The sequence below is a fragment of the Xenopus laevis genome, chromosome 3S (genome assembly GCF_017654675.1).
Source record: "Xenopus laevis strain J_2021 chromosome 3S, Xenopus_laevis_v10.1, whole genome shotgun sequence".
In the NCBI taxonomy this organism is placed as follows: domain Eukaryota; kingdom Metazoa; phylum Chordata; class Amphibia; order Anura; family Pipidae; genus Xenopus; species Xenopus laevis.
This window is the reverse complement of record NC_054376.1, coordinates 55,122,348-55,146,279: the sequence shown is the minus strand read 5'-3', so window position 1 is coordinate 55,146,279 and position 23,932 is coordinate 55,122,348. Positions and strand designations below refer to the sequence as shown.

The following is a 23,932-nucleotide window of genomic DNA, read 5'->3' as shown; positions in this document are numbered from 1 at the left end:
CTCTGGCCACCAATTTTTTTTATATAACATAAAGGTGCCCTGGCCACCATTTTTCTATATAACTTGTAGGGGCCCTGGCAACCAATTTTTATTTTATATAACTTATAGAGGCCCTCGCCATCATTTTTTTAGTATAACTTGTAGGGGCCTTGCCCGGGAATTTTGTTTATATAACTTTGTTATACTATGTTTTTATTTTTTTAATAATTTGTAGGGTCCCAGGCACTACTGTTTTTTTTTTTATAACTTGTAGGGGTTCCTGGCAGCTAATGTTTTAATAACTTGTAGGACGTGCTCTGTGGCCACCAATTTTTTTCTTTAACTTGTAGATGGCCTTAAATGTTTTAGCACTTGTGCCTGTGTAGCCTTTGTTCTGATGGGTGGGGAAGGGTGGGGACAAAAAAATTGTTGTGCGGGCCCCGCGATTTCTGATGGCAGCCCTGTCCATATATATATGTTCAGATCAGTCTATCCAACATATTCTTCCCAGACAAATCTGTTAAAGGACAAGTAAAGCGCTATTCACTCTGTGGTGCCAATTTGGAACCAAGTCAGTGCTCCTCTTCCCTGACATTTTTACCTCCTGAGTAGAAAATGAGTGTGTGTAAAAGACACAGTAGATTTGGGGCTGGCAAACATGAAATTAAATGTTAAAGTCAATACTACAGATAATACCCACAATGTGACTATGCTGACTTTGTTTTCCTAATAATTCTTTGCAAAACAATATTAAAATTCTAAACAAAGAGCATATGCTCCTGACAGGCAAGGTTTCTTTTGAGGGTACAGAAGCCCTGGATAACAGGAGTTTGTTTAAGAAGAAGACAAGCTCTTCTGAACTACTAGTGGTTCCCCACTAAAGTGGACATTGAAGCCAAAATTATTAATTATACAGGTACAGGATCCACTATCAGGAATCCCATTATCCAAAAAGCACTGTATTACAGGAAGGTCATCCCATATATTCCCCTTTGATAAAAACAATTCCAAATTTTAAAACATACATTTTTTCTTTGTAATAACACAACAGTACCTTGCACTTGATCTCAACTAAGATATAATTCATCCTTATTGGTGGGGAAACTATCCTACTGGATTTTTTTAAATGTTTAAATGATTTTTAGCAGACTTATGTGATTAGGAGATAAGGACAAGTTGTAGTATGCCAAGTGGGTTGGGAAGCAGTCCAAGGCTAATTTTAAAAAAGGTAAAATAAAATGAAAATGCAAATAACCTATCCAAAAATTCTTCAGACTCACAAAAAAGGGGGGAGTGAAGAATGTGCATTACCTGGACCTATATTAACATATATTAGTAAATATTAGCAAATGCATATCTTTTTGAAAACAGGGCTTTTGAGTTACAAGTTTATTATCACAAAGTTGCCAAGCCAACATACCCATTTGCTCTGGTGATGCTTTTAATAGGATGGCACCTCCCTGCTTGACTGCATTTTTTGGATATGTCTCTTGATCAAAGCATTTGTCTCACATGCTGATCCTTCTATTCTTTAGGTCTAGGGAATGTGCACTCATTGATCTATGCAGTATTACAGAAATTTCCATCTGCATCCATATTTATAGAACTGCATGGAACTCAGACATACACCCTGCTTCCATGCATCTAAGAAAAGTGAATACTTTGGAGTTGTACTAAAATTGCACCATGTATTTATACCCAACTACATCAGCATCCAAGGTACTGCTAGAATTGGACCAATTCTATCCAACTGACTGTGGTCACCTAATTCTCATAAAGACTTCAGCTAACACATAGCAGGTAACAAATGCAATAGTCCCCATGTCTGGAATGCTGATGACAAAATGTGACAAGTAGCAATCTCAAAAGCAATAAAATCAGGCTCATCATTTGCAGCTTTACTTACTATCTCCACGCAATGCAGCGTTGTTTATTCTTTATTACTGCAGAGCCACTACGCATGAACCACAAGCCTTAAACCTTCATTAAAGTAATAACCTAAGATTTGTTGGTCATTTTCTAGCCTGGTTGCTTTAATGAACACTGCATTTAAAGGGCATTCTGAGATATGTTCTTATTAAAACAGAAACAAGCCATTAACCAGAAAATAACATCTTTAAACAGTATTTATAAAATGTGGTTTTATATTTATTTAATACGTTGTCAGTGTGTGTGTGTGTGTTTGTTATCGAGCACACAATTATTTCCACAGTAAACGTCTTAAAATGAATGGATGACATTATAAATTTGACATCATTAAAACTCTTTTTTTATATGTATTGATGTGATTCATTCTGCAGCCTTGTGACCCATAGAAACTTAACAGTTGTTTAGGTAATACTGTAAGTGATATTCTCGAGTCTCCTGTTGTCTACTATTCCCAGACTATAATCACCACAGAGAGGAATTATACACACATTTTACAGGAAGCATTAGCCATTGTGACAGGGGTAAAATAATTCAAAGACTAGAAGATTTAATTCCATTAATGACAACAAGCTTTATTGAGACTGTTAAAGAATAATATCCCCACTGCACAAATAATGTCTTCAAGTATGCTGTGATTGTGTTTACTGTTAAATGCCTATGACTGTGAGTTGCAGTATGGCACATCAAGGAGATAAGAAATGCAGAAAGCACAGAAAGGAAGGACTGCTGATGAGTTTAGCAGTTACCCTGTAAAAATGCCTGATTTTAAAGTATATATAGGACATTTTAGGGGGTTATTCATTTTTCTGGTCGGAGTTTTAAAGGGGAAAAACTTAAATTTTTCGAGATTTATTAAACACAGAGGTTGCTAAAACTCCAAATAAAAAGGTACTCCATCTCAAACCTGCCGAGGTCATGTAGAAGTCTATGGCAGATGTCCCTTATACAATTGGAAGATATCACGAGCTGAGCTAGGTTTCAAACAATAATCCCAATCATTTTTATTTAAAAATTGTATTTAAAAACTCTATAAAATAATTGAAGAGTCTTTTCCCACACCAGATTTTTTTGAGCAAATTGATAAATACAATAAAAAAAGTGGAAGGGAGTTTGTTCAAAGTGGTAAATAACCCCCTTAGATGCAGGTGTCAACCAGTAATCCTCTTCTACAACCATCAGATATTGCTATAACAGCTACTGGCCCATTATTGGCAGGACCAATGCACTGAATTTGAAGAGCATTGCCAAAATCAAAGTAAAAAGTATTCATACCTTTTGAGAAATGACAGCATGAATTGAATCCATTTTTTTTATAAAGGTTGCCTTTTCTGCACAAAACAGTAATAATTTCCAAAACTGGGCATTATTTAAGTATTTCAATAATCGTATTTGCTGTGTTACAACAGGCCTATTTCTCCCATCCTTAAATGAGTAAGCTGATGAAATGGCTCAAAAATATAAGCACTAAGGAAAACAAAAGCATGCTCCTAAGTGTTCATTCAGCAAATATAAGCAGGGAGCCTAATTTAATAAAATGCAAATACTTCCCGAGTGAACTAGGTAACCATGTTTGTGCCAGAAACTGTACACTTGAAGAGGCACATTTATCAAGTGTCGAATTTCAAATTCATGTGAGTTTTTTTAAACCCCCTTAAATTCGAATGAATTCAAAATTCAACTTGGGGAGATTTGTTATAAAAATTGAATTTGTAAAAGTCGGACGAATTTAAAGGACCCAAAACGCTAATCAAATTTGATTAGAATTCAAACAAACTTGATTCGTATTTGATTCGTAGGAATCAAGTTTTTCCCGAAAAAAAAACTTGAATGTCAGGAAGGCTACAAACAACTCCAAATTGACCCCTGAACCTCTCCCATTGAGTCATACAGTAATTCGGCAGGGTTTAGGTGGCAAATAGTCAACTTTGAATTCTTAAAGGACCAGAGTATGATAAAAACTCGAAACGAGTTTGCAGAATTCCCTAGTCAAATTTAACAGTTTTGACCATAAAAAAATTGGAATATTCGAATTTTCAATTCGACCCTTAATAAATCTGCCCCTTGGAATAAGATACCAGATGGGCATATGCCACTAGGATGCCAGAAATCATTGAACTTTGTGTCTTAAAAGGTTAAGACTGGTTCAGAGAAATATTTGTTTGTGAATCTGCTCACCTGACAAGACTATGGGGGGGTTTGTGGATGCACACCTAAGGCCAATTTCAAAAAGTATAATTTCAAAAAGTATAAAGCCCTGTCTAAGTAATTCAAGTAAATATGCCAGTGCATTTAATTTTGAAACAGGGTTTTTTTGTTACAAAGTTATGATCATAATATTGATAAGCCACCATACCACGTCAAGGTAAAACCCCACATGGTGGTCCCTAACTTATTTATCTTTAGTCATAGTAAACAAGGTACATTACCTCTCTGTAGTAGCAATTCTTTGTATAAACATCTCCTGTGCCTTGGTTTCAACTCTGTGCTAGATCCTCCCCCGCCAACTTGCTGAGCGGCTTTTAAGAGGGAGAGACTGCCTTAACCAACGCCCATTTAAGAAAAGTAGAAATCAGGTGTTGTAATTAAAATCAAGGTAGAGTGATATGTGCAGTTGCACAATAGTGTGTATACATGTGTAAGTGAAAAGTGAAAGTATGTATGGTAGTGGTAAGGGAAAGTGTATGTGTATTTGGGAGTATATGTGTAAGAAAGCATAGAATAAAAGAATGTAAAGAAGAAATAAATGAGAGACATAATAAGTGAAGCTTTGGCTAAGCTCATGTGGTTATTGCACCCTCATACCCCCCCCTTTATACTTTTGGTGGTCCCCCTCACTTGTTGTGCCTTGGTTTGTGCAATCGCTCTCTCTTAAAAGCCATAAGTGCTGGCGGCATGGGAGGGTCTAGCCGTGAAAAAACCAACGTCCCATTAGACACTACTCTATGTACACATACACTTATTATGTCTCTCATTTATTTCTTCTTTACATTCTTTTATTCTATGTTTTCTTACACATATACTCCCAAATACACATACACTTTCCTTTACCACTACCATACATACCTTCACATTTCACTTCACATATGTATACACACTATTGTGCAACTGCACATATCACTCTACCTGGATTTTAATTACAACACCTGACTTCTACTTTTCTAAAATGGGCGTTGGTTAAGGCAGTCTCTCCCTCTTAAAAGCCGCTCAGCAGTTGGCGGGGGAGGATCTAGCACAGAGTTGAAACCAAGGCACAGGAGATGTTTATACAAAGAATTGCTACTACAGAGAGGTAATGTACCTTGTTTACTATGACTAAAGATAAATAAGTTAGGGACCACCATGTGGGGTTTTACCTTGACGTGGTATGGTGGCTTATCAATATTATGATCATAACTTTGTAACAAAAAAACCCTGTTTCAAAATTACATGCACTGGCATATTTACTTGAATTACTTAGACAGGGCTTTATACTTTTTGAAATTATACTTTTTGAAATTGGCCTTAGGTGTGCATCCACAAACCCCCCCACACCTGACAAGACTGCCAGATAATTTCAAAGAGAGAGCAAAACAAGAGCCCAGAAGTGAATCTCATCTGCTCTACCAGCAGCTCCTTGCCCAAAAATATATCTCTCTATCTCTATTTCCCATTAGTGTGGTGTTAAGCTCTTGAACCTTTAATACTATTTCATTAGGCAACTTTGATATATTCAATATTACATAGAGCAAAAAGAAAAAAAGCAAATTGCTCTATATGCAACATATACATGTTCACTTCTTTTGTCTGCACTTTTACAAGATAGAATCCAATACACTCTTTACACCTCATTACTAAAAGGTTCTGTGCTGCAAAGTAATTTTTCATAGTACGGTACTTAAGCATGACTTGCTGATTCAGGAAACCATACATTCTGGTACAATCCATTCTCATTTCCCGCAACCCTCTGACTTATTTGAAAGGCATATTGGATTTCTATCACTGTTAGATTTCTAACACTATCAAGAGGATGTTACTTTGTAATGAAGGTTTCATTTAAACATTAATAACATAATATTCACAAAATGGACTTGATGGAAATGTGATGTATTTTTTTCAACCCAGTACTACCTATTTGTTTATTTTTTTTAAGAGGAAGGTAACAGCTGAGAATCATTACAGCTAAATTTGTAATTAATCTGGAATCTGGTGTGTCTAAAGGAACAGTAACAGCAAAAAATTATAGTGGCTTACAGGAATGATAATGTAATACAGTATATGCTTGCACTGCACTGGTAAAACTGGTGCGCTTGCTTCAGAAATGCAACTACAGTTTATATAAGAAGCTGCTGTGTAGCCATGGGATACACAGTAGATAACGGATAAATTATGAAGAATCCCATTGTATACTTTAAAACTTATCTGTTATCTGCTGTGTAACCTGTGCCTTTTCTCCTTTTTCAGCTTTGAATGGCTGCCCCCATAGCTACACAGCAGCTTCTTTATATAAACTTTAGTAGAGTTTCTGAAGCAAATACACCAGTTGTACAAGTGCACCACAACAATACATTATAATTCCAACACTTTTATTTTTGGAGCTACTGTTTCTTTAAGGGGGTTATTTATCTAAGTCCGAATTTATCTCAATATTTCCTGAAAAAAAAACTCTGACCAAATCTGCACGGGCTTATTTATTAATACACTTTTCCGAAAATTTTGTTTGCGGAGAAAAATCCGTTAAAATCGCGAAAAATCAGATCTTCACGATTTTTTCAGATTTTTCAACCGATTTTCACTATTTTTACGGATTTTTCAACCGAAAACTCAGAAAACTTCGGGGTATTGCCAAAAACCCACGCACTTCAAAAAATCATTGGGACTTCTCCCATTGACTTATAAGCAACATCGACAGGTCTGATATGCGGGATTTTAAGATTCTGACTTTTTCCATCCTCTGGGTTTAATAAATTCTGAAAAATTCTTGATTTTTTTAATAAAATCTGACTTTTAAAAAATCACAAACTTTTTCGTGGTTTTTGCATTCGGAGTTTAGTAAATAATAGTGTTTTTTAGTAAATAATAGTGTTTTTAGTAAATAATTAGTGTTTTGCTGTAGATAATGGTTTAGCAATGGCACTAGGAGAATGTAGGTGTGACAGTTAAGCAATGGCTGGAGTGCTTCTGGCTATAGATTCTTGCAGAGTACTTAATATTTTCTTAGCACCACCTCACCTACAATATCTTTAAATTCTCTTCACCTTGGCTGTCCCTTCTTAAAGTAAATGTCAGTCACAAGGGGAGGGCACAATGCCAGTATGTAGCTGATATGGCCAAGAGCCAGGCATCCAATCAGGGGAATTATGTGGGAAATGCTTCACTATAAGTTTCTACAGTTTATGAATTGCGTTTATTCTGCTTAATAAGCACTCCCTTCAGGTTTGTCAGTTAGGGTATATATTTCTTAGTATATTTGTTCGGAAACCTGTTGCTGGTTGCTAGTTAAAATATGATTATTCTTATTTGTTTGGTAAGTCACATTAAGAATGAATGATATTTCATTTTGTGCTGTAGACAAAGCAATGTTGTAGCATTCGCTCATATTTATAAACATGATTATGTATTTAAATAAGGTCCTTTCGTTCTTTAAAGTTAAACATATATAATTATTTTGTAGTTGCTTTAGTATCCCAAACTCTACAAAGTTATCCTTGACGAAGTGTCTCAAGCAGACTTAGCCACAAGGTCCTCATAAATTTCTATAGTTTTAATAAACCCATTACAAAAAGCCAGGAGAGAGCTTGCTCTCATGATCATGGAATAACATAAATACCATAAATAGCATTCTTTATATTATAGACAGTTCTCTGGGCTTTATTCAATCGTGGCAGCAAATGTACTTGTACTAAGCACACTTCTGCTGAAAAATCTGAGCATATTATATTTGCCCTTTAGGACCACAATGTAATTGTAAAGGCTGCATACATAGGGGTATATTTATCTAAGAGTGAAGTTAGAGATGGCCACAGTCCTCTAGAGTGAAATTCCTCCATTCTTTTCTATGGGATTTTTTTTGAGTATTTATCAATGGGTGAAAGTTCATCCTTATGATAAATATGCCTTTCAAAATTCCAAAGAAATGAATGGAGAGTGGTGGAATTTCACTCTGGCGATGATGGTGATCACTAACTTCACTCTTTGATTAATATACCCCATAGGGTTTGTTTTTCCCTTCAAAAGAACAGCAACACCAAAAAATTAAAGTGTTTTAAAGTAATTAAAATAAGCTGTACTTTTGCCCTGCATTGGTAAAACTGGTGTGTTTGCTTTAGAAACACTACTGCAGGTTTAGATAATCAAGCTGTTGGGGGCAGCCATTCAGTTTGAAAAAAGAAGAAAAGGCACAGGTTAAATAGTAGATAACTGAAAAGTTCCCATTGTATTTTACAGAGTGTTATCTACTATGTAAACATGAGCCTTTTCTCTGAATGGCTGCCCCATGGCTTCACAGCAGCTTATTTATATAAACTATAGTAGTCTTTCTGAAACCAATAAAAAAAAATACCACTGTAGAGCAACAATACACTATAAATTAGTTACTGTTTCTTTCATTTGTTTTTGTTTTTTTATTCTATTAACAATTCTGCCACCAAACAGTTTTGTGTTATTTTCCCCCATGTATAAGACAGGGTACTCTCCTATAAAAAATGTGTAATAGGAAAGAAAAAAGTGAAATTAGAAAAATGCAGAAGAGGTTTTGAAATTAAAATGTCATAGAGAATTACCTTCTATACATTTCATTTAACACATTTGCAAGTCATATAAGAAAGGAATACTTTATAATACATCTGTGTTACATATTTCTGCTATGCTTATGTTTACAATTGTTTGTTGTTTTCATTTATACACATTTAGCATCCAGATATAGCACAACACAGAACCGTTTTCTCAAAAAGCAACTACACTGCTCAGGCACATCTGCATTTCAAGCAGTAAAATTGTTCAAGATTTGCATAAGGGACAGCACATAAGGCCTTTTTTCTCTACATTCGGAAGCCCATTTACAAACAATTGAATTTTCAATTTTTTTCCCATAAATAACAAATTTTTGTTTTCCTATTTTTTCTAAAAAGCTCTAAAAATTTGAGATGTATCCAGTGAAAAAAAACAAGAAAGCCTTTCATGCTAAACTTCACCAAGTTGAGGTGCAATAGAAGTCAGTGGGAGGAGCACTGATCCTATTGGACCATTTTCAAACCAGATCAGAATGTTAGAGGTTTTCAGATTTATTTTCACTATGGTTTGTCCAAAAAATTCAAATTTTTAGAGGTTTTTGTGATATTTGGATTTTTTTCCGATTGTTCAGCCTTTTCTTTTGTTTGCACTTTTTAAAATCAGAACGTTTAATAAATTCAATGACAGTCGTGGTTTTAGAGTTTGTGAGTTTAGTAGTGGTTTTCCAAAACCTCTACAACCACTAAAATGAGACCTTTAATAAAAACGCCCCTTAAGGGGTGCTTTATCAACATTCAAATTAGAGTTTTTGTCATAATTTGATTTTTTTTTTTGCACATAAACTCACAAATTAGAATTCTATTTTAAAAAACTTGAATGTTTGGTATTTATTAAGCATACAAAAACTGGAAAAACTCAAATGTAAAACTTCAGCATCTAAAAGCTTGTGAGCTCATGTAGAAGTCAATGGCAAAATTCAAGCAATTTATTAATTTAAGATTTTTCGGTTTTTTGAGCTTGTAAACTCAAAAAAATTCGATTTTAGAGCTTTTTAACGAGTGTTTCAGGTTTTTTGAGCTTGTAAAGAAATTCAAATTTTTATAATTTTTCATGATTGTATTCAATCGAGGTTTTTATATTCTGATTTTCTAATAAATAAACAGATTTGAGTTATTTAAACTGTGAGTTTATTCAAAGTAGAAGGAAAATATTTGGGGCATATTTATCAAGAATTAAATTTGTGAGTTATATGAGGGTTTTTCTACCTTGAATAAACTATTATTTTTTTTTCTTTTTGAATGTTTGGGAATTTATGAAAAAATCCAAATGTAAAAAAAACAATGGGGAAAAACTCTATTGATCGGGTTTATGTCCCGAAAACTCAAATCAGTCAAATTTTCAGATGAAAACCCTCAAGTCAACCGAAAAACTTGACCTTGACAGCTTTTAGATGGCAAATTTTTACATTAGAATTTTCAAGTTATTTTTGCTTAATAAAAACCAGACATTAGAGTTTTTCGAAAATATAACTCGAATGTGTGAGTTTGGGTGTAGAAAAAATTCCAATCATGGAAAAAATCTAATTTGATTTTTGATAATTTTACCCTTTAAACCTCAGAAATTAGATTAGATTAGATTAGATTTCAGATACAGTATATATATATATATATCTATATAAGAAACAACACAAGTAATGCAGAAGAACGACATTCACATGACTTGCTGAATCAAGCATCCAAAGGTTTGTTTTGCTCAACGTTTCGGTCCCCCACAGGGACCTTCCTCAGGTATCAAACAGTGCAACCAGACCCACAGTAGTGTGACCCCCTTAGTTTCCACCCCCACAACTTGCGACAAAAGTGGTTGCGACCACAGGAAATTTACATTGCAGGCATGACAACTGTTCATGCAGACATGCGTATGTATAATGCAGCAGACATAATCCATGTATGCGCTAAAAGTCTAACAGTAGTTAGAAAAGAGGAATAACAGAAATTATAGGCTTATATCAGAAAGAGAAAAATGTCACATCAAAAAGTGTATATATATATATTTAAAAACACATTTTTTTTGGGTATGTGGATGATGAAAATTTGTGCAAATAAAAGAGAGGGGACAGAGGGCGACAAACATCAGTGGGCCTAGGGGCATTCGCTATGTAAATCAGGCCCTGGCTCTAACTAATACAAAGAGGCTTTCCTTTACTAACCCAGGACAAGGGCCTTGTGCCCCCATCCCTTACAAAGCAAAATGCAGCCACAATGCACTCTTACAAGGCAGTTAGAGCACACAGAAGAACAGCTCCTGCTTTCCTCAAGGTTCTCTCTCTTCCTTTGAAAAACCCAGCTTCTTTTCTTAGAGAGTCAACCCCTGTGCAGCTGCAGCCTAATCACCATGCAGCTACCTGTCTGGGACCCCAATTCACCTGGAGCTGCCTACTGGAATGAATGACTCACCCAATTTTTTCCATTGACTCCAGGAATTTCATAAGCCAGCTTTTACTTAAGCCGAACAATAGTAAAACAAAGTATTTTATTTCTCCCCATTGCAAAACTTTGCTGTCGGTACCAAACATACAGTGTGACATGCACTGCAGCAACCTGTTTCCCAGTGCTTCTCGTACAATATATATATATATATATATATATATATATATATATATATATATATATATATATATATATATATATATATATATATAATGCTTGGATTGAGAAATCAATGCTTTTTTTGAAGCACTATTGTTAAAAGGGCTTTTGCTGAATCCTATTTTTGTATTTTTACAAAAAATCAATTTTGATACCTCCTGGCTCAAACCAACAAATAATTATTTCACACATAAATACAAAAGTCATACTCTCATACTCATACTCTCTTACAGAAATATTTATTTTTACAGCACAAAAACAAAATCACATGAACTTGCATCACTCCCACTTCTTCACTACACATTTTGATAATGGCCACAGTTGGATCCCAGCAGCTATCGCCACCTCTGAACAAACTGGTGAGGACATTGACCCTTAGTGCAAAAATGCACAAGTGCAAGGAGTGGCTTTGGACACAAGTACCTTCAATGAATGTAGTCAATTATTGCAGAAGTTTTAGCACAACCATAACTGCAGGTTGTAAATGAGCCCTATTTCATTACCAAAAACTCCTGTTTTGGAAAAATCTTTCTCATTCATTGTTTGATCAAAACATTAAATACCACTATTACTAGTAAACTATTAGAGGATGAAGGAATCCCCTTATAGTAGATAATGCAGCACGAAATCACCAATATTTTAGCAACTTTGTCAAGCTCCTTACTATACTTTAACTTAATTAGATTTCAGTAATATTTTACTGATTTTATTATATTTCCATTATTACATTGACAATAACTTCATAGAAGCTTTTTGAGCTCATCTCAATTAAAAACAGTGAATAGTATTTTGGTGTATATACAATTTAAGACACTTTAAGACAAAGGAAGGCATATTCTTAACAAATACTGTACAAATTCTGTACAAATACAGTATTCCTGTATACAGTATGCCTTTCAATCGCATACAGACCTCTGCCTTCCTTACATACAGTAATTGCTATCATGGGGTAGTGAGCAGTGTTCAAGGGACAATTCTCCATAAAATTCAAAGTTTTAAAGAAAAGTCTGTGAACAAATGTAATTTCTCCCTTCCATAAATATTCCCTATAGAATGTCATATACAGTGACATGTTTATATTGGGTCTTTAGAGAAATAGAACAATACATTCTACTGCATTCAACCACTAATGATTTTCTGTTATCTTATCTGTGCAAGATGCAAGCTAGATCGTGGTAGTTATTTTTGTCCGAAACTTTGTTCTATTAATTATATCTGTTGAAATAAGCAATACTGCTGTGACATTACTGTATATGTACATATTTTATTTATTTATATCACTACTATATGTAGCTTAGTATATTTTATATTTAAAAATGATATAAAAAAAATATCTGCATCTGTAGCGTGTGTATGTTTTACTAACGCCCATCATCTTTAGTATGAGTGCATGAGAGGGGTCCTTATACATCCTGCAGTTAGCTATAGATATCACTAGTCCCTACCTGAATACAACAAGTGGAAATCACAGTTACCAAAGAAGCTCATAAAAACTTATTCAAGCATAAATTACTTTTACTTTCCTCGGAAGGACCTTGCCTCAGGCTGTCTTATTTATGTATTTGCTCTATACAGAAGCAAAACTTTAGTTGCAGTGCATATTGTATCCAGGGCAAGATGTCAGCAGTTCATCATTGGTGACAAGATGTCCAGTGCATTATAAAACGATGATCATGCAGCATCACAGCCTGGGCAGTCTCATGAAGTCTCTTCAAGGCTACAGTACATTTACCATTAGAGCTGCTTCCTCAAAGTAAAATGGAATTTCCGTAGGGTCCCATATACGGGGCTATAAAACATTTTATTGCCATGTCACATTTGTATAAAAAAAAGAAATGTACCAATGCTTTTTACAGTGTGACTATGAACTCAGAAAAACGTTGGTATATTTTATACGTACAAAAACACAACTTTAAACATGTGCCAAAAACCAAGACTCAGCTTTGGGTCAGATACCTGTGGACATCATGCGAATAAGTCAGTTCATTAATATTCAGGAGTAAATGAGCTTTGCAATATAAACACACATGTCTACAGAGCACATGGACATTTGATTGAAGAGTTGGCCAATGTGTGGTCACCTTAAGAAACTCTCATAGCCATCTGTTATGTTGTTGTGCATTGAGCTTGCCAGTAAACCATATTTAATGCTTTATAGCCATTTTGATGTTTTAATGCTGTATGTGTCCTGCCTTGCATGTATACCCATGAGTCCATTGAGAACCATGGAGCACAATGATTCCATATGAATAAATAATAATAATTATGCAGTAGAAATTCTTAGATAGCTAAATATTTAGATCTTCTTTTGTGTGCTTAGCTCTCCTTGTATTTCTCACTGTGAATACAGTTATGGGACCTGTTATCAGGAATGCTCAGGAACTGGGGTTTCCTGGATAAGGGGGTCTTTCCGTAATTTGGATCACCATACTTTGTCTACTAGAAAATAATTTAAACTTTAAATAAATGCTTTAGGATTGCTTTGCCTCTAGTAAGGATTAGTTCTATCTTAGCTAGGATCAAGTACAAGGTGCGGTTTTATTATTTAAGTGAAATAGAATTTTTTTCTAAAATGTTAAATTATTTGAATAAAATGAGGTCTTCCTGTAATTCAGAACTTTCTAGATAATGAGTTGCTGGTTAACGGTTCCTATCCATGTAAATGGGAGCTAAGAATAAGCCCTTCTACAGGCATTTGGGACACAGATCAGAAGCAAGCTCTGTAGCATGCGTGACCATTACCGCTGAGACATTCATACTCAGCACTGAGATAAATTAGGTACCTCAGCAGATTTGTTGCTTTTCTTCATCGCTTTTTCTGATTTTGTAATTCTGTAGTAAGGTTCTGCAGCCATGAATACAATTTTAAAGTTCTGCAGTTTTATATAAACTCCAACCATCCTTCAAAAATGTATTTAACCTACAGGCTTATTACTAGATTATAATGATATTTCCCGAAACCTGCCTACTTTCATTATCTTTAATCTGTTCTTATATTTTTTTGGTGTCCACTGAAACTGGCAGTTTTCTTAAATCCACTTGCAAGTCTAAGAATAATATCATTCATATGTGGTTTTATTTTTAGTATTGTCAGATTATGGAAGCCTTGCATCAAATAATCCTGCTTCAGCTCGTGGTCTTCCAAGCGCTGTAGCAGTGTGGTAAGGAGCCTCAGTAGTGGAAGGAGTAGTGTCAGCAGCGGCGTGACCTTCATCATCCATGGCACCCTGAATCTAGAACCAATGCCAAGCACCCTGGTCTCGGCTTGTGCTTCTGCCTGTAGCAGCCGCCTTTGGCCTCGGGAGGAGCCCTCAGTTACTCAGATGCCACCAGGTCTTAAAACGAGAGGTGCAAGGCGAAAGGTTCTAAACAACGTTAGGCAAATAGAGTAGTCAGATCTGGCCGGGTCGGGTCAGGCAGAGAATAAATGGATAAGGGGGTCTTTCCGTAATTTGTTTCTCTATACTTTAAGGCTAAGGCCACACTAGGCGATAGCGCCGCGATTTGACTCGCGGCGACTTTTCGCCGCGACTTTTAAGCCGCAATCGCTGGGGAAACTTTTGCGCTGGCGTCTATGGGGAATCGCGTAAAATCGCCAGCGTAAAAACACACGCGGCGATCTTTTTTCTATTGTCGCTCGAAATCGCCTAGCGAGGCAATTTCGAGCGACAGTAGAGAAAAGATCGCCGCGTGTGTTTTTACGCTGGCGATTTTACGCGATTCCCCATAGACGCCAGCGCAAAAGTTTCCCCAGCGATTGCTTAAAAGTCGCGACGAAAAGTCGCGGCGAAAAGTCGCCGCGAGTCAAATCGCGGCGCTATCGCCTAGTGTGGCCTTAGCCTAAGTCTACTAGAAAATAAACTTTAAATAAATGCTATAGGATTGCTTTGCCTCTAGTAAGGATTTGTTCTATCTTAGCTAGGATCAAGTACAAGGTGCGGTTTTATTATTAAAGTGAAATAGAAATTTTATCTTTACTTTCTTCTTATATTTTTTTGGTGTCCACTGAAACTGGCAGTTTTCTTAAATCCACTTACAAGTCTAAGAATAATATCTGGGTTTATTTTTAGTATTGTGCTCCAGCTAACATTTCCAATACAACTGTAAATAGATTTCCGCACTTGTCTGGTATATTTTCACTTTATACTCTGAAAAGTGGATCCAATTAACAATACAGTGACTGAAACATTGCTAACCACAATTACACTATAATTCACTTTCACCTCCTTGTGACTGAAATTTAATTGATTTGATGCAAATTTGCACTGAAACAAACAAAAGCAAGTATCAAAATGTGCAAATTGCACCTTCAGAATTGTTACACTCACATGTATTATTTTCTTTCCATATTGCATAGGCCCACTGCTTTTTAAAAGGAAGTTTATAGTATTGAGGGAAGGTACAGAAAAAGAAGATGCACATATTATATAAAATACACATCAGGATACACACTATATTATACTATAAATTATAAAGAGATTCATAAATTGATACAGGTATGAGATCCCTTTTTTCCGGAAACCTGTTATACAGAAAGCACTGGAAGATCATCTCCCATAGAGTCCATTTTAATAAAATGATTTGCTATTTCTGTATTCTGTAATAATGAAACAGTAGCTTGTACTTGAAGGTAACTAATCTGCATGAATCCATATTGGTGGCAAAACAATCCTATTGGGTTTAATTAATTTTGAAATGATTTTAAGCAAACTTAAGGTATGATGATCCAAAATTATGGAAAGATGTCTTATGAGGAAACCCCAGGTCCCAAGCATTCTAGATAATACATTCTATACAGGTATGGGACCTGTTAGCTAGTTAGGAACCTAGGGTTTTCCAGATAAAGGATCTTTCTCCATACCTTTAGTCTACTAAAAAAAGAATAAAAGGAAATAATTAAAAAATTTTGAATTATTTGATGAAGTCTATAGGAGATGGCCTTTCCGTAATTCGAATCTTTTTGTATAATGAGTTTCTGGATCCCATACCTGGATAAGGAAAAAATGTAAGGACTGAGCAAGCAATTAGCAGTGGCGCTGGAGCTACAGTAGGGCCAAATTATCACTTATGGTATTGAATAAGCCCCTCTATGTTTCACATTAATATAAAGACAAGCAATAGGTCATGTCTAAATAAAAGAGTTTTATTGTAATTAGAAATAATAGTTTTATTCTGGGGAAGAATACAATGATATGACAGAATCTATCTCTGTATCCTTAGTTCTTCAAGAATAAAACAAATCCTAGTATTTAAAGCAAAACACAGACCATTCAGTAAATGCACTTGGCCATCATTTAATTGTAACCAAGTCATACTTATACTAGACTCCAACAGCTCATTGGACTACCTATAGTATTAATTTATAACCTGAGAGGCTTTATATTTCGTAAATGTTTTAGTAATTCAAGGTTACAAGATCATGGGAAAAATAATTAAGTAGACAATATAATTGTAACACAAATCTAAATAAATCAGAGAGCTGACAGGAGTTCTAGGGAGCTTTGGCCCTGCTACAGTTGGAGAGAGTTACATATGACTGTATTATAGGAATACTCCTGTGGCCTCCTATCTGTAACCTATAAGGAAAGTCCTATTTTATTTTGTCACTCAAGTAAATGAGAAAGCAAAAAAAAAAGAAATACATTACAGCTCTATATTAAGAAGTCATATATACTCTTGTAAAGTTTCATACATATCACAACAGAATATCACAGAACACACATATATAATAAACGGATGGGAGCAGGAGGCAAATAGCAACCCACAATTTCCCCGCCAATCAACAGAAAATGTTTTTATGTTAGCTTATCCATCTATTTTTTAGACATGTTTAGAACCATATTCAATAACAGTCGTATCTTATGCTGAACAGCGGCTCAAGAGTTATTCAACAACAGCTGAATTGCCACCTGTTGGATTTCCCTGGCATAAAATATTATTTAACTTAATCACTGTACCTGTTGTTCCTGCAGTCTCTGACAGAAGCTATTATCCCCACTTCTAAAGACAAAATCTTTACTTACTATACTTGATTTTTGCTACAGACATCCTACCCCACTGAGCATGCTTACCCACAATTCCTCTGCTATTTACCCCTTCTCCTTACTATACCTGCTATACTACACAGTCCTTTCCCAGAGGCTATTATCCCATTGCTACTATAGGCACCATCTCTCCCTACTATACCTACTATCCTGCAGCCAGAAACCATTTACAGATACTATTATCCCCATTCACCTGCTGAACTACATGTATTGTGAAGTGGAGCATTATTATTATAATTATTAGCATGTCTATATAATGCAGCATAATAATCCACAGCTCTCTACCTTAGAGGTAAAATGGTTCTGGACAGCTGAGCTATTACGTATCTATGTGGTTCTATGTGTGGGCCCAAAGCAGTCACCCCTGGGCCACCCCATGATGGCATCAAACCAGGCTATATTAGGATAAAGGTTACAGTAATATATATATATTTGCCTCTGTATGTATGCACATGTTTATTTTCCTTAAATGACAAGCACATGCTTCACAGTCCTGGCTAAAAATGGAATTACACTTTTACATCAAGTTTGCAGAAGACAGACCGACAATAGCCCGCCCCAAGTTTAAGGTTTGCCCATAGAATCAGACTACATTATATGGATGCACTGCAAATAAATATAAGCTTCATGAATACTTACCACATCGATAATCTGCATGAGGCTCATCCCAAAGTAGACAGTAAGAGGGTGGGAATCATTGGACACCGGTCTCTCCAATGGATTGTAATTTTTCATTAATTCCTTGTACAGCTTCCTCTGGTGCTCTCCTTGCAGGGACACTTTAGCTTAGTAACACAAATACAATGAAAGAGCAATTTGTCACACAGAGCGTTATTTCCCTGATTTCCAAGCATGCATTCATCTGTATAACAACATTCCTTGCTACATAATAATAATAATAACATCTCTGTCCTTGGATATCATCTAATGATAACAAGAGCAAGGTTTGAATCTAATTATGATCTGGGTGAAATGATGAACCTCTATTTAATTGCAATAAATCTCCATTTAATAAAGATGGAAAGCAAGGCAGTGCTGAATTCCATTTACCATTTATGAAGCAGGTTGCTATAATCATCCACACAGTGAACTCTCCACGTCCCATCGCCGGAGATAAAAGGGAAGAAAAATATCTGTAAAATGACCAGTGGAATAAAGGAAAAAGTTTATGATCCAGCAGAAATAAACCCAGATCGAGCAGCCGGCTGATCAGTTGCTTTCTGTGCAATCCAAGCAGCTTGCTAGCTGTATAACAAACAAGCTGGGTTATGGTGACTCAGTGGAGAGTGACAGCTAATATAAAGTGCTGCTGGGGATCACAGACCCGGGGATCGAGTCTGACATGTTAAAGGTTATAGGCTAGACGTGGAGGTTTTTTCTCCAAGGAAAAATCCAGAGAGAGCTTCATGCTGATGCTGCTGATTGCAGTCCCATGTAGAACGCCAAGCTCAGCCCTGGCTGCAGCTGTGATGTGACAGCTCCTTCCAGCTCTGCTCCACGTGAGCCTGAGATTGGTGATCTCCCTTTCATTCTACTATATGAGCTGTGCTTGTGGGATTTATACCAGCCTCCAAGGAGGTGGAGAAGGGGCAGCAGAGCTTCATTTCCTTTTATCCCTGTCGCTCAAAATTTAACCTTTTCCTTTCCTGAATTACCTTACCTTACACTTAACTTTATTATCATATTTGGAGCAACTGACTGATGAAAAAAAAAAACATATATATATATTATTTTTTTAATGTGGAATCTTAACTTATACAATACTCAGTTTATTTGATTGCAAGCTTTTGGGATTAACTACTTAAACTTCTATATATGTTGTGCTTATAGGATTTTATAACACAGGGTAGGTAGGATTTAACCTTTTCTTTTCCTGAATTAACATACTCCATGTAATTGCATTATGATTTGTTTTAGGTTCTGAAATATATAATATATACTTATTTACTTATTAATAATATATATATAATAATATAATAATATTTTTTTTTTCCTCCTTATTTTCTGCAATGCTATTTAAATCAGAAATGCCCTTCTAGCTTAACATAGTGGAACAGCAGCAACAAATGAAAACTGAGTAACGTGTCTAAAAGATGCAAAGCATTTACCTTGCATTTTCCATAACTCTGTTGCAATGTTTTTTTTATTTTGGAAGCTTACTATACAGTGATCTTGACATTGTTGGCTATTGGAGCACCAATTCATTAGAAAGAGAAAACTTGAGTTCTGATCCCCATTTTTATTTGCATAAGTTAAACTGTTGACTAATTACACTCAATGATATCGCTATTGTAGGCTTTAGTGCTATGTAATAAAAGACACTAATCCTCAAATGTAATAAAAGACACTAAGTTTGCCCAGGAGCCCATAGCAACCAGTGAGATGTTTGCTTTAAAACAGGTGATTAGGAAATGCTACCTGCTGATTGGTTGCTATGAATTACTGCTCATGGGCAAACTTAGTGCCTTTCATTACATAACCCCTTAAGTTTATTTATTTATTTTTTTATAACAGTTACCATTTACTGGTAGGTGACCAGTTTATAAACAAGCATCCTTTTGGTAGCCATGGGTTACTAACTTGGGCAAAGTTATTGCTTTTTTATTGCAAACAGAGAGCCAATATGTATATGATTCACTCAGATGCTTCCTAAACAATTAATTACTTTTATTAATCAAAATTAGGCAATACAGTACCCAAATAAAAGAAATCAACATAAATAGATAACTCAAAGCAAGATGCTTTATAGTATTCATAACCAGTGCCATCTCCAGCAGTCACAGAGCAGATTCTCAGACAGAGTAGTGGACATCACCTTCATTCTCAGTCTCTACACTTAAATCCCTAGGCTGGTGGTTATCATTGGAGCACCTGTGATACTACCACCCTCAGTGGAACTTTTGTGACAAGTGGAACAATTTGACAAACTTGTGCTCATTTGCATCTCATGTTGTGATCCAGCTCACATGCCCAAAACTCTTATAACTGCAATACTGAAACTCCCTCAAATTGTCCCTGCACAATTCTGTTGGATCCATATATGTCTGGAGTTACCTGCTTCACAGCAAATGGGTTGGCAGCTGGTGGCTGCAGCAAGGGGTATCCCTTTTGTAAAGGATAACATGTGAATGTGATGCACAGTGAGTATTGTTAAAGTGTAGGCATTAAAGTTCCGTGTCAGATGCCTCCAACTTGGACTGTGTTACATGTCAAGCTACCCTACTACTCCATTCTCTAGTCATCTGTTATGAAATAGATTCCCTCCTGCACCAGTTATTCATTGAGGGCCCATCTGTTCAGAGATAAAACAACCACTGGTGCCGTGTAAATGTACTGGTTGCCAGACCTTTCCAGACCTCAAAGACGTCTGTATAGTGATCTATTGTTTTTTATGTACTTTTGTTTTTGCATTTTGTATGTGTAGGTACCCAAAATAGTCATCTATTGGGCACTTTTTTGTCTTGTTTCATCCCTGGGATTTACATACGTAAACAGTTTGTAATTGTTAAAACCTCCAATTCGTTCTGAAGATGTCATAAATTAAATGTAACCTATAAAGAAAAATACAATTATATTCACAAACTTTTTTATATTTCTACTCTTGGTTTTTTTTTTCTTCTTTTTGTCAAACAAAAGAACATTTCCACACAAGATGAGCAATCTAAAGGACTTTGTATACCATGTCCCCAGGTGATTCCATCTGAAGCCCTTAGTGGATAAAGCTGAAAGCCTGCACAATGATTGTACTAACTTCACCAAGCATGAATATATCCACTGGGCTAGAAATCACATCTTTCTCTTATTATGAACTGGTATATGTCACTTATTTGATTCTAGCAGTAATCAGAGCTGTTTGAATGACAAAGGTTCATTAAGTGTCATTAGGGGACTCTGGTGACAAGGTATCATCATATATTACCATATATACTCGAGTATAAGCCGTCCCGAGTATAAGCCGAGGTACCTAATTTTACCTCCAAAAACTGGGAAAGCTTATTGACTCGAGTATAAGCCGAGTATAAGCCTAGGGTGAGAAATGCAGCAGCTTCTGGTAAGTTTCAATCAAAAAATTGAGGGTGTCTGCTCCCATTGGAGGTGCCGACGTCTCGTTTTTGTATAAAATCAATCATGTGGAGCGCTCACCTCCCTAGTTCACACTTTTGTAGTGCCAGGTGCTGTACTGTGAGACCCACCCCTGTCACTGGGTCAAATTGATATCCAGAAGAAAGCCAGCAGCACACTGAGTCTGGTTGCAGTTGTGTTCAAAAGGAAATTTTATTTAGCCCATATGCAAAAGGCAACGTTTCGAGCCTACCAGGCCCTTTATCAAGCCCTGTGTTACACCATACAATGCTCTTTTAAAGTGAGGAAGGGGGTGTGACTACATGTCCGGCCCCCTTTCCAGTGACATCACCAACATTATATACAGTATACTCCTTATTCCTTTTGAACACAACTGCAACCAGACTCAGTGTGCTGCTGGCTTTCTTCTGGCGTCTCGTTTTTGGACGCCGACGACCATTCTTGGATGCCGGCGACTATTCTTGGATGCCGTAGACTATTCTTAGACGTGGGTGACCGTTTTTGCGCTTGACCCGAGCAGCGGCGATTCAGAATAAGGAGGCGCCTGAGGCAGCACCTGCAATGCCGCCCCCCCTCACCAACTTACTGGAGGGGAGGCAGAAACACTATTGCGGAGAGCGCAATTGCGCTCTCTCACAATAGTACAGCTGAATTTCCGGTTCAAAAACCGGAAATTCGGCTCTTAAAGGTGCAGGAGCAGCTTTTTGCCGCCCCTGGAATACTTTCAGGCGCTGCCGCCTGATGCAAGCGGCTCAGCTTGCCTCATTGGCGGCGCGCCCCTGGACCCGAGTATAAGATGAGGTAGAGTTTTTCAGCATATTTTGGGGGCTGAAAAACTCGGCTTATACCCAGTAACACATTGTCAATAATTTCTTTGGTGTCATAAACAGGCTTAGATGAAATGAATTGCTTTCTCTCAGTCTCATGGATTAAGAAAGCCCAAAGTTCCATGTCAGATGCCTCCAACTTGGACAAGCAAATAAAAAACACCTATCACAAGCAATAGTAAGTACTGTATGTTGCTTATGTTTTGGTGTTCTTTAGATGACAATTTTGATGTACAATGTTACAATAGGTGTATACAAAAGTTGTAATTTCAATAGATATGGGGACTCTTTGCGTATCTGCACAAATCATAACTTGCTGTGAGATATGGTTTCTACGTAACAATGATGCAATAAATCACAGCTTCCATATTACGAACAAGTGTAAGACTTTTGTAGCTAAAAAGTGTTCTTTAGGTACTTGCTACAATGGTTTATTTTAAGCAGTGATTTAAAATCAACAAACATGTGATGAAAATGTCACTAGGGGACAAGGCACACAAATGACACATTCACTCAAGAACCTAAAATGTTTGACTTCCCCAAGAAGATCAATACTCCTAAGAAAATTGCATTTGAGAATTGTCGGCTGCTTGCATTTCAGGTAACAACATCTAATTATTCCTAGGCTGCTCTTAATGTCAGCTGTGACAACTATGGCCAACTAAATGTTTAATTGTGCTCCACCTCCAAGAAGATCTGAGCTTTTGAAGGACAAGTCAAAACTAGCACAAAATAATATGTACCAAACTCAAGTTGGAGTATAACAAACCAACCAAAAAATACTTTCCAAATAGCACAAAGTAAGCCTGTTGTACAGCAATTCAAATCTTTTTGCAAACTTAAACTTTGCCATGCATTAAGAGCAATATTTTACAAAGATAATTAGATGGCACTTTCACTTTTGCAGCATCCGTTTAAATACCTAACACATAAACATTCTCTTCTTTGAGACATCAATACTAATTCAATGGTCCAGCAATTTACTGTCCTAAAAAGCACTTTTTAGCCAATTGCACTCTGCTATTTTCACAGCAAAAATACAAAGAATTCAATTTATGTGCTCTTACATATTGTTCTGGATTTTGTGTCTTTTATCTGAGGTAGAAGAATCAATTCAGTCCCTGCAAAGCTTCAGCTTTTATTACATACAAATATCTTGCCATTTTTAGTAATGGATTAACATCTGATTTAATTTCAAGTGGAAAGACAATACGATTAGTTTATACCATTTCACTGCAGGGGAGAAAGAAGTACAATATTTTAGGATTGGAACACTATAAAAGCATTTATTACATGTTTTTAGAAAATGCTTGCCTGCCTTTGTGATCTTTATTTTATTTTGTTGATGCCTGGTTTGAGAAATATAAAGCTAAATATAGCTTTACTGGATGATTAGAGTTTTTAGCTTTATCTGAGCTACATTATAGAGCATGCTTAGCAAAAATAACAGGGCAATCTACGTATGTGGTAACATTTCTTATAAGGGTGATTGCCTCTGGACTATACTTGCGAGTGACCTTCATGTTCTGTTCCCATTTCTTTAAGTTGATTTGGTTCCTCAGGGAGGAGCAGAAGATGGAACAAAAAAAGTAATATCTACAGCGGCAGAAAGAAAAACACATCATTAGTAAGCCAACAGTATTGAGATCGAGAACATATTTACATTTTATTTTAATAGGGATTTTGGGGACAGATCATAAATTATAGAAAGTTC

At 36.1% G+C, this 23,932-nt stretch overlaps 1 protein-coding gene across 3 annotated transcripts in view; it reads right to left on the bottom strand.

Moving 5' to 3' along the window:
* chrna7.S (cholinergic receptor, nicotinic alpha 7 S homeolog) overlaps positions 1-18,442 on the bottom strand; it is a 71,269-nt gene extending 52,827 nt beyond the window's left edge. For 2 of the 3 annotated variants that reach the window (XM_041588321.1, XM_018255485.2), the window contains exon 1: positions 4,335-4,393. Coding sequence is in view for 1 of the 3 variants with exons in the window: in XM_018255486.2 (XP_018110975.1) it covers positions 17,948-18,093; positions 18,359-18,413 (201 nt within the window). In the remaining 2 variants the exon portion in view is untranslated. Of the gene's footprint in view, positions 1-4,334; positions 4,394-17,947; positions 18,094-18,358 lie in introns of those variants that run through there. The other variant, XM_018255486.2, reaches the window with a different exon arrangement.
* Between the last annotated feature and the right edge of the window lie 5,490 nt (positions 18,443-23,932).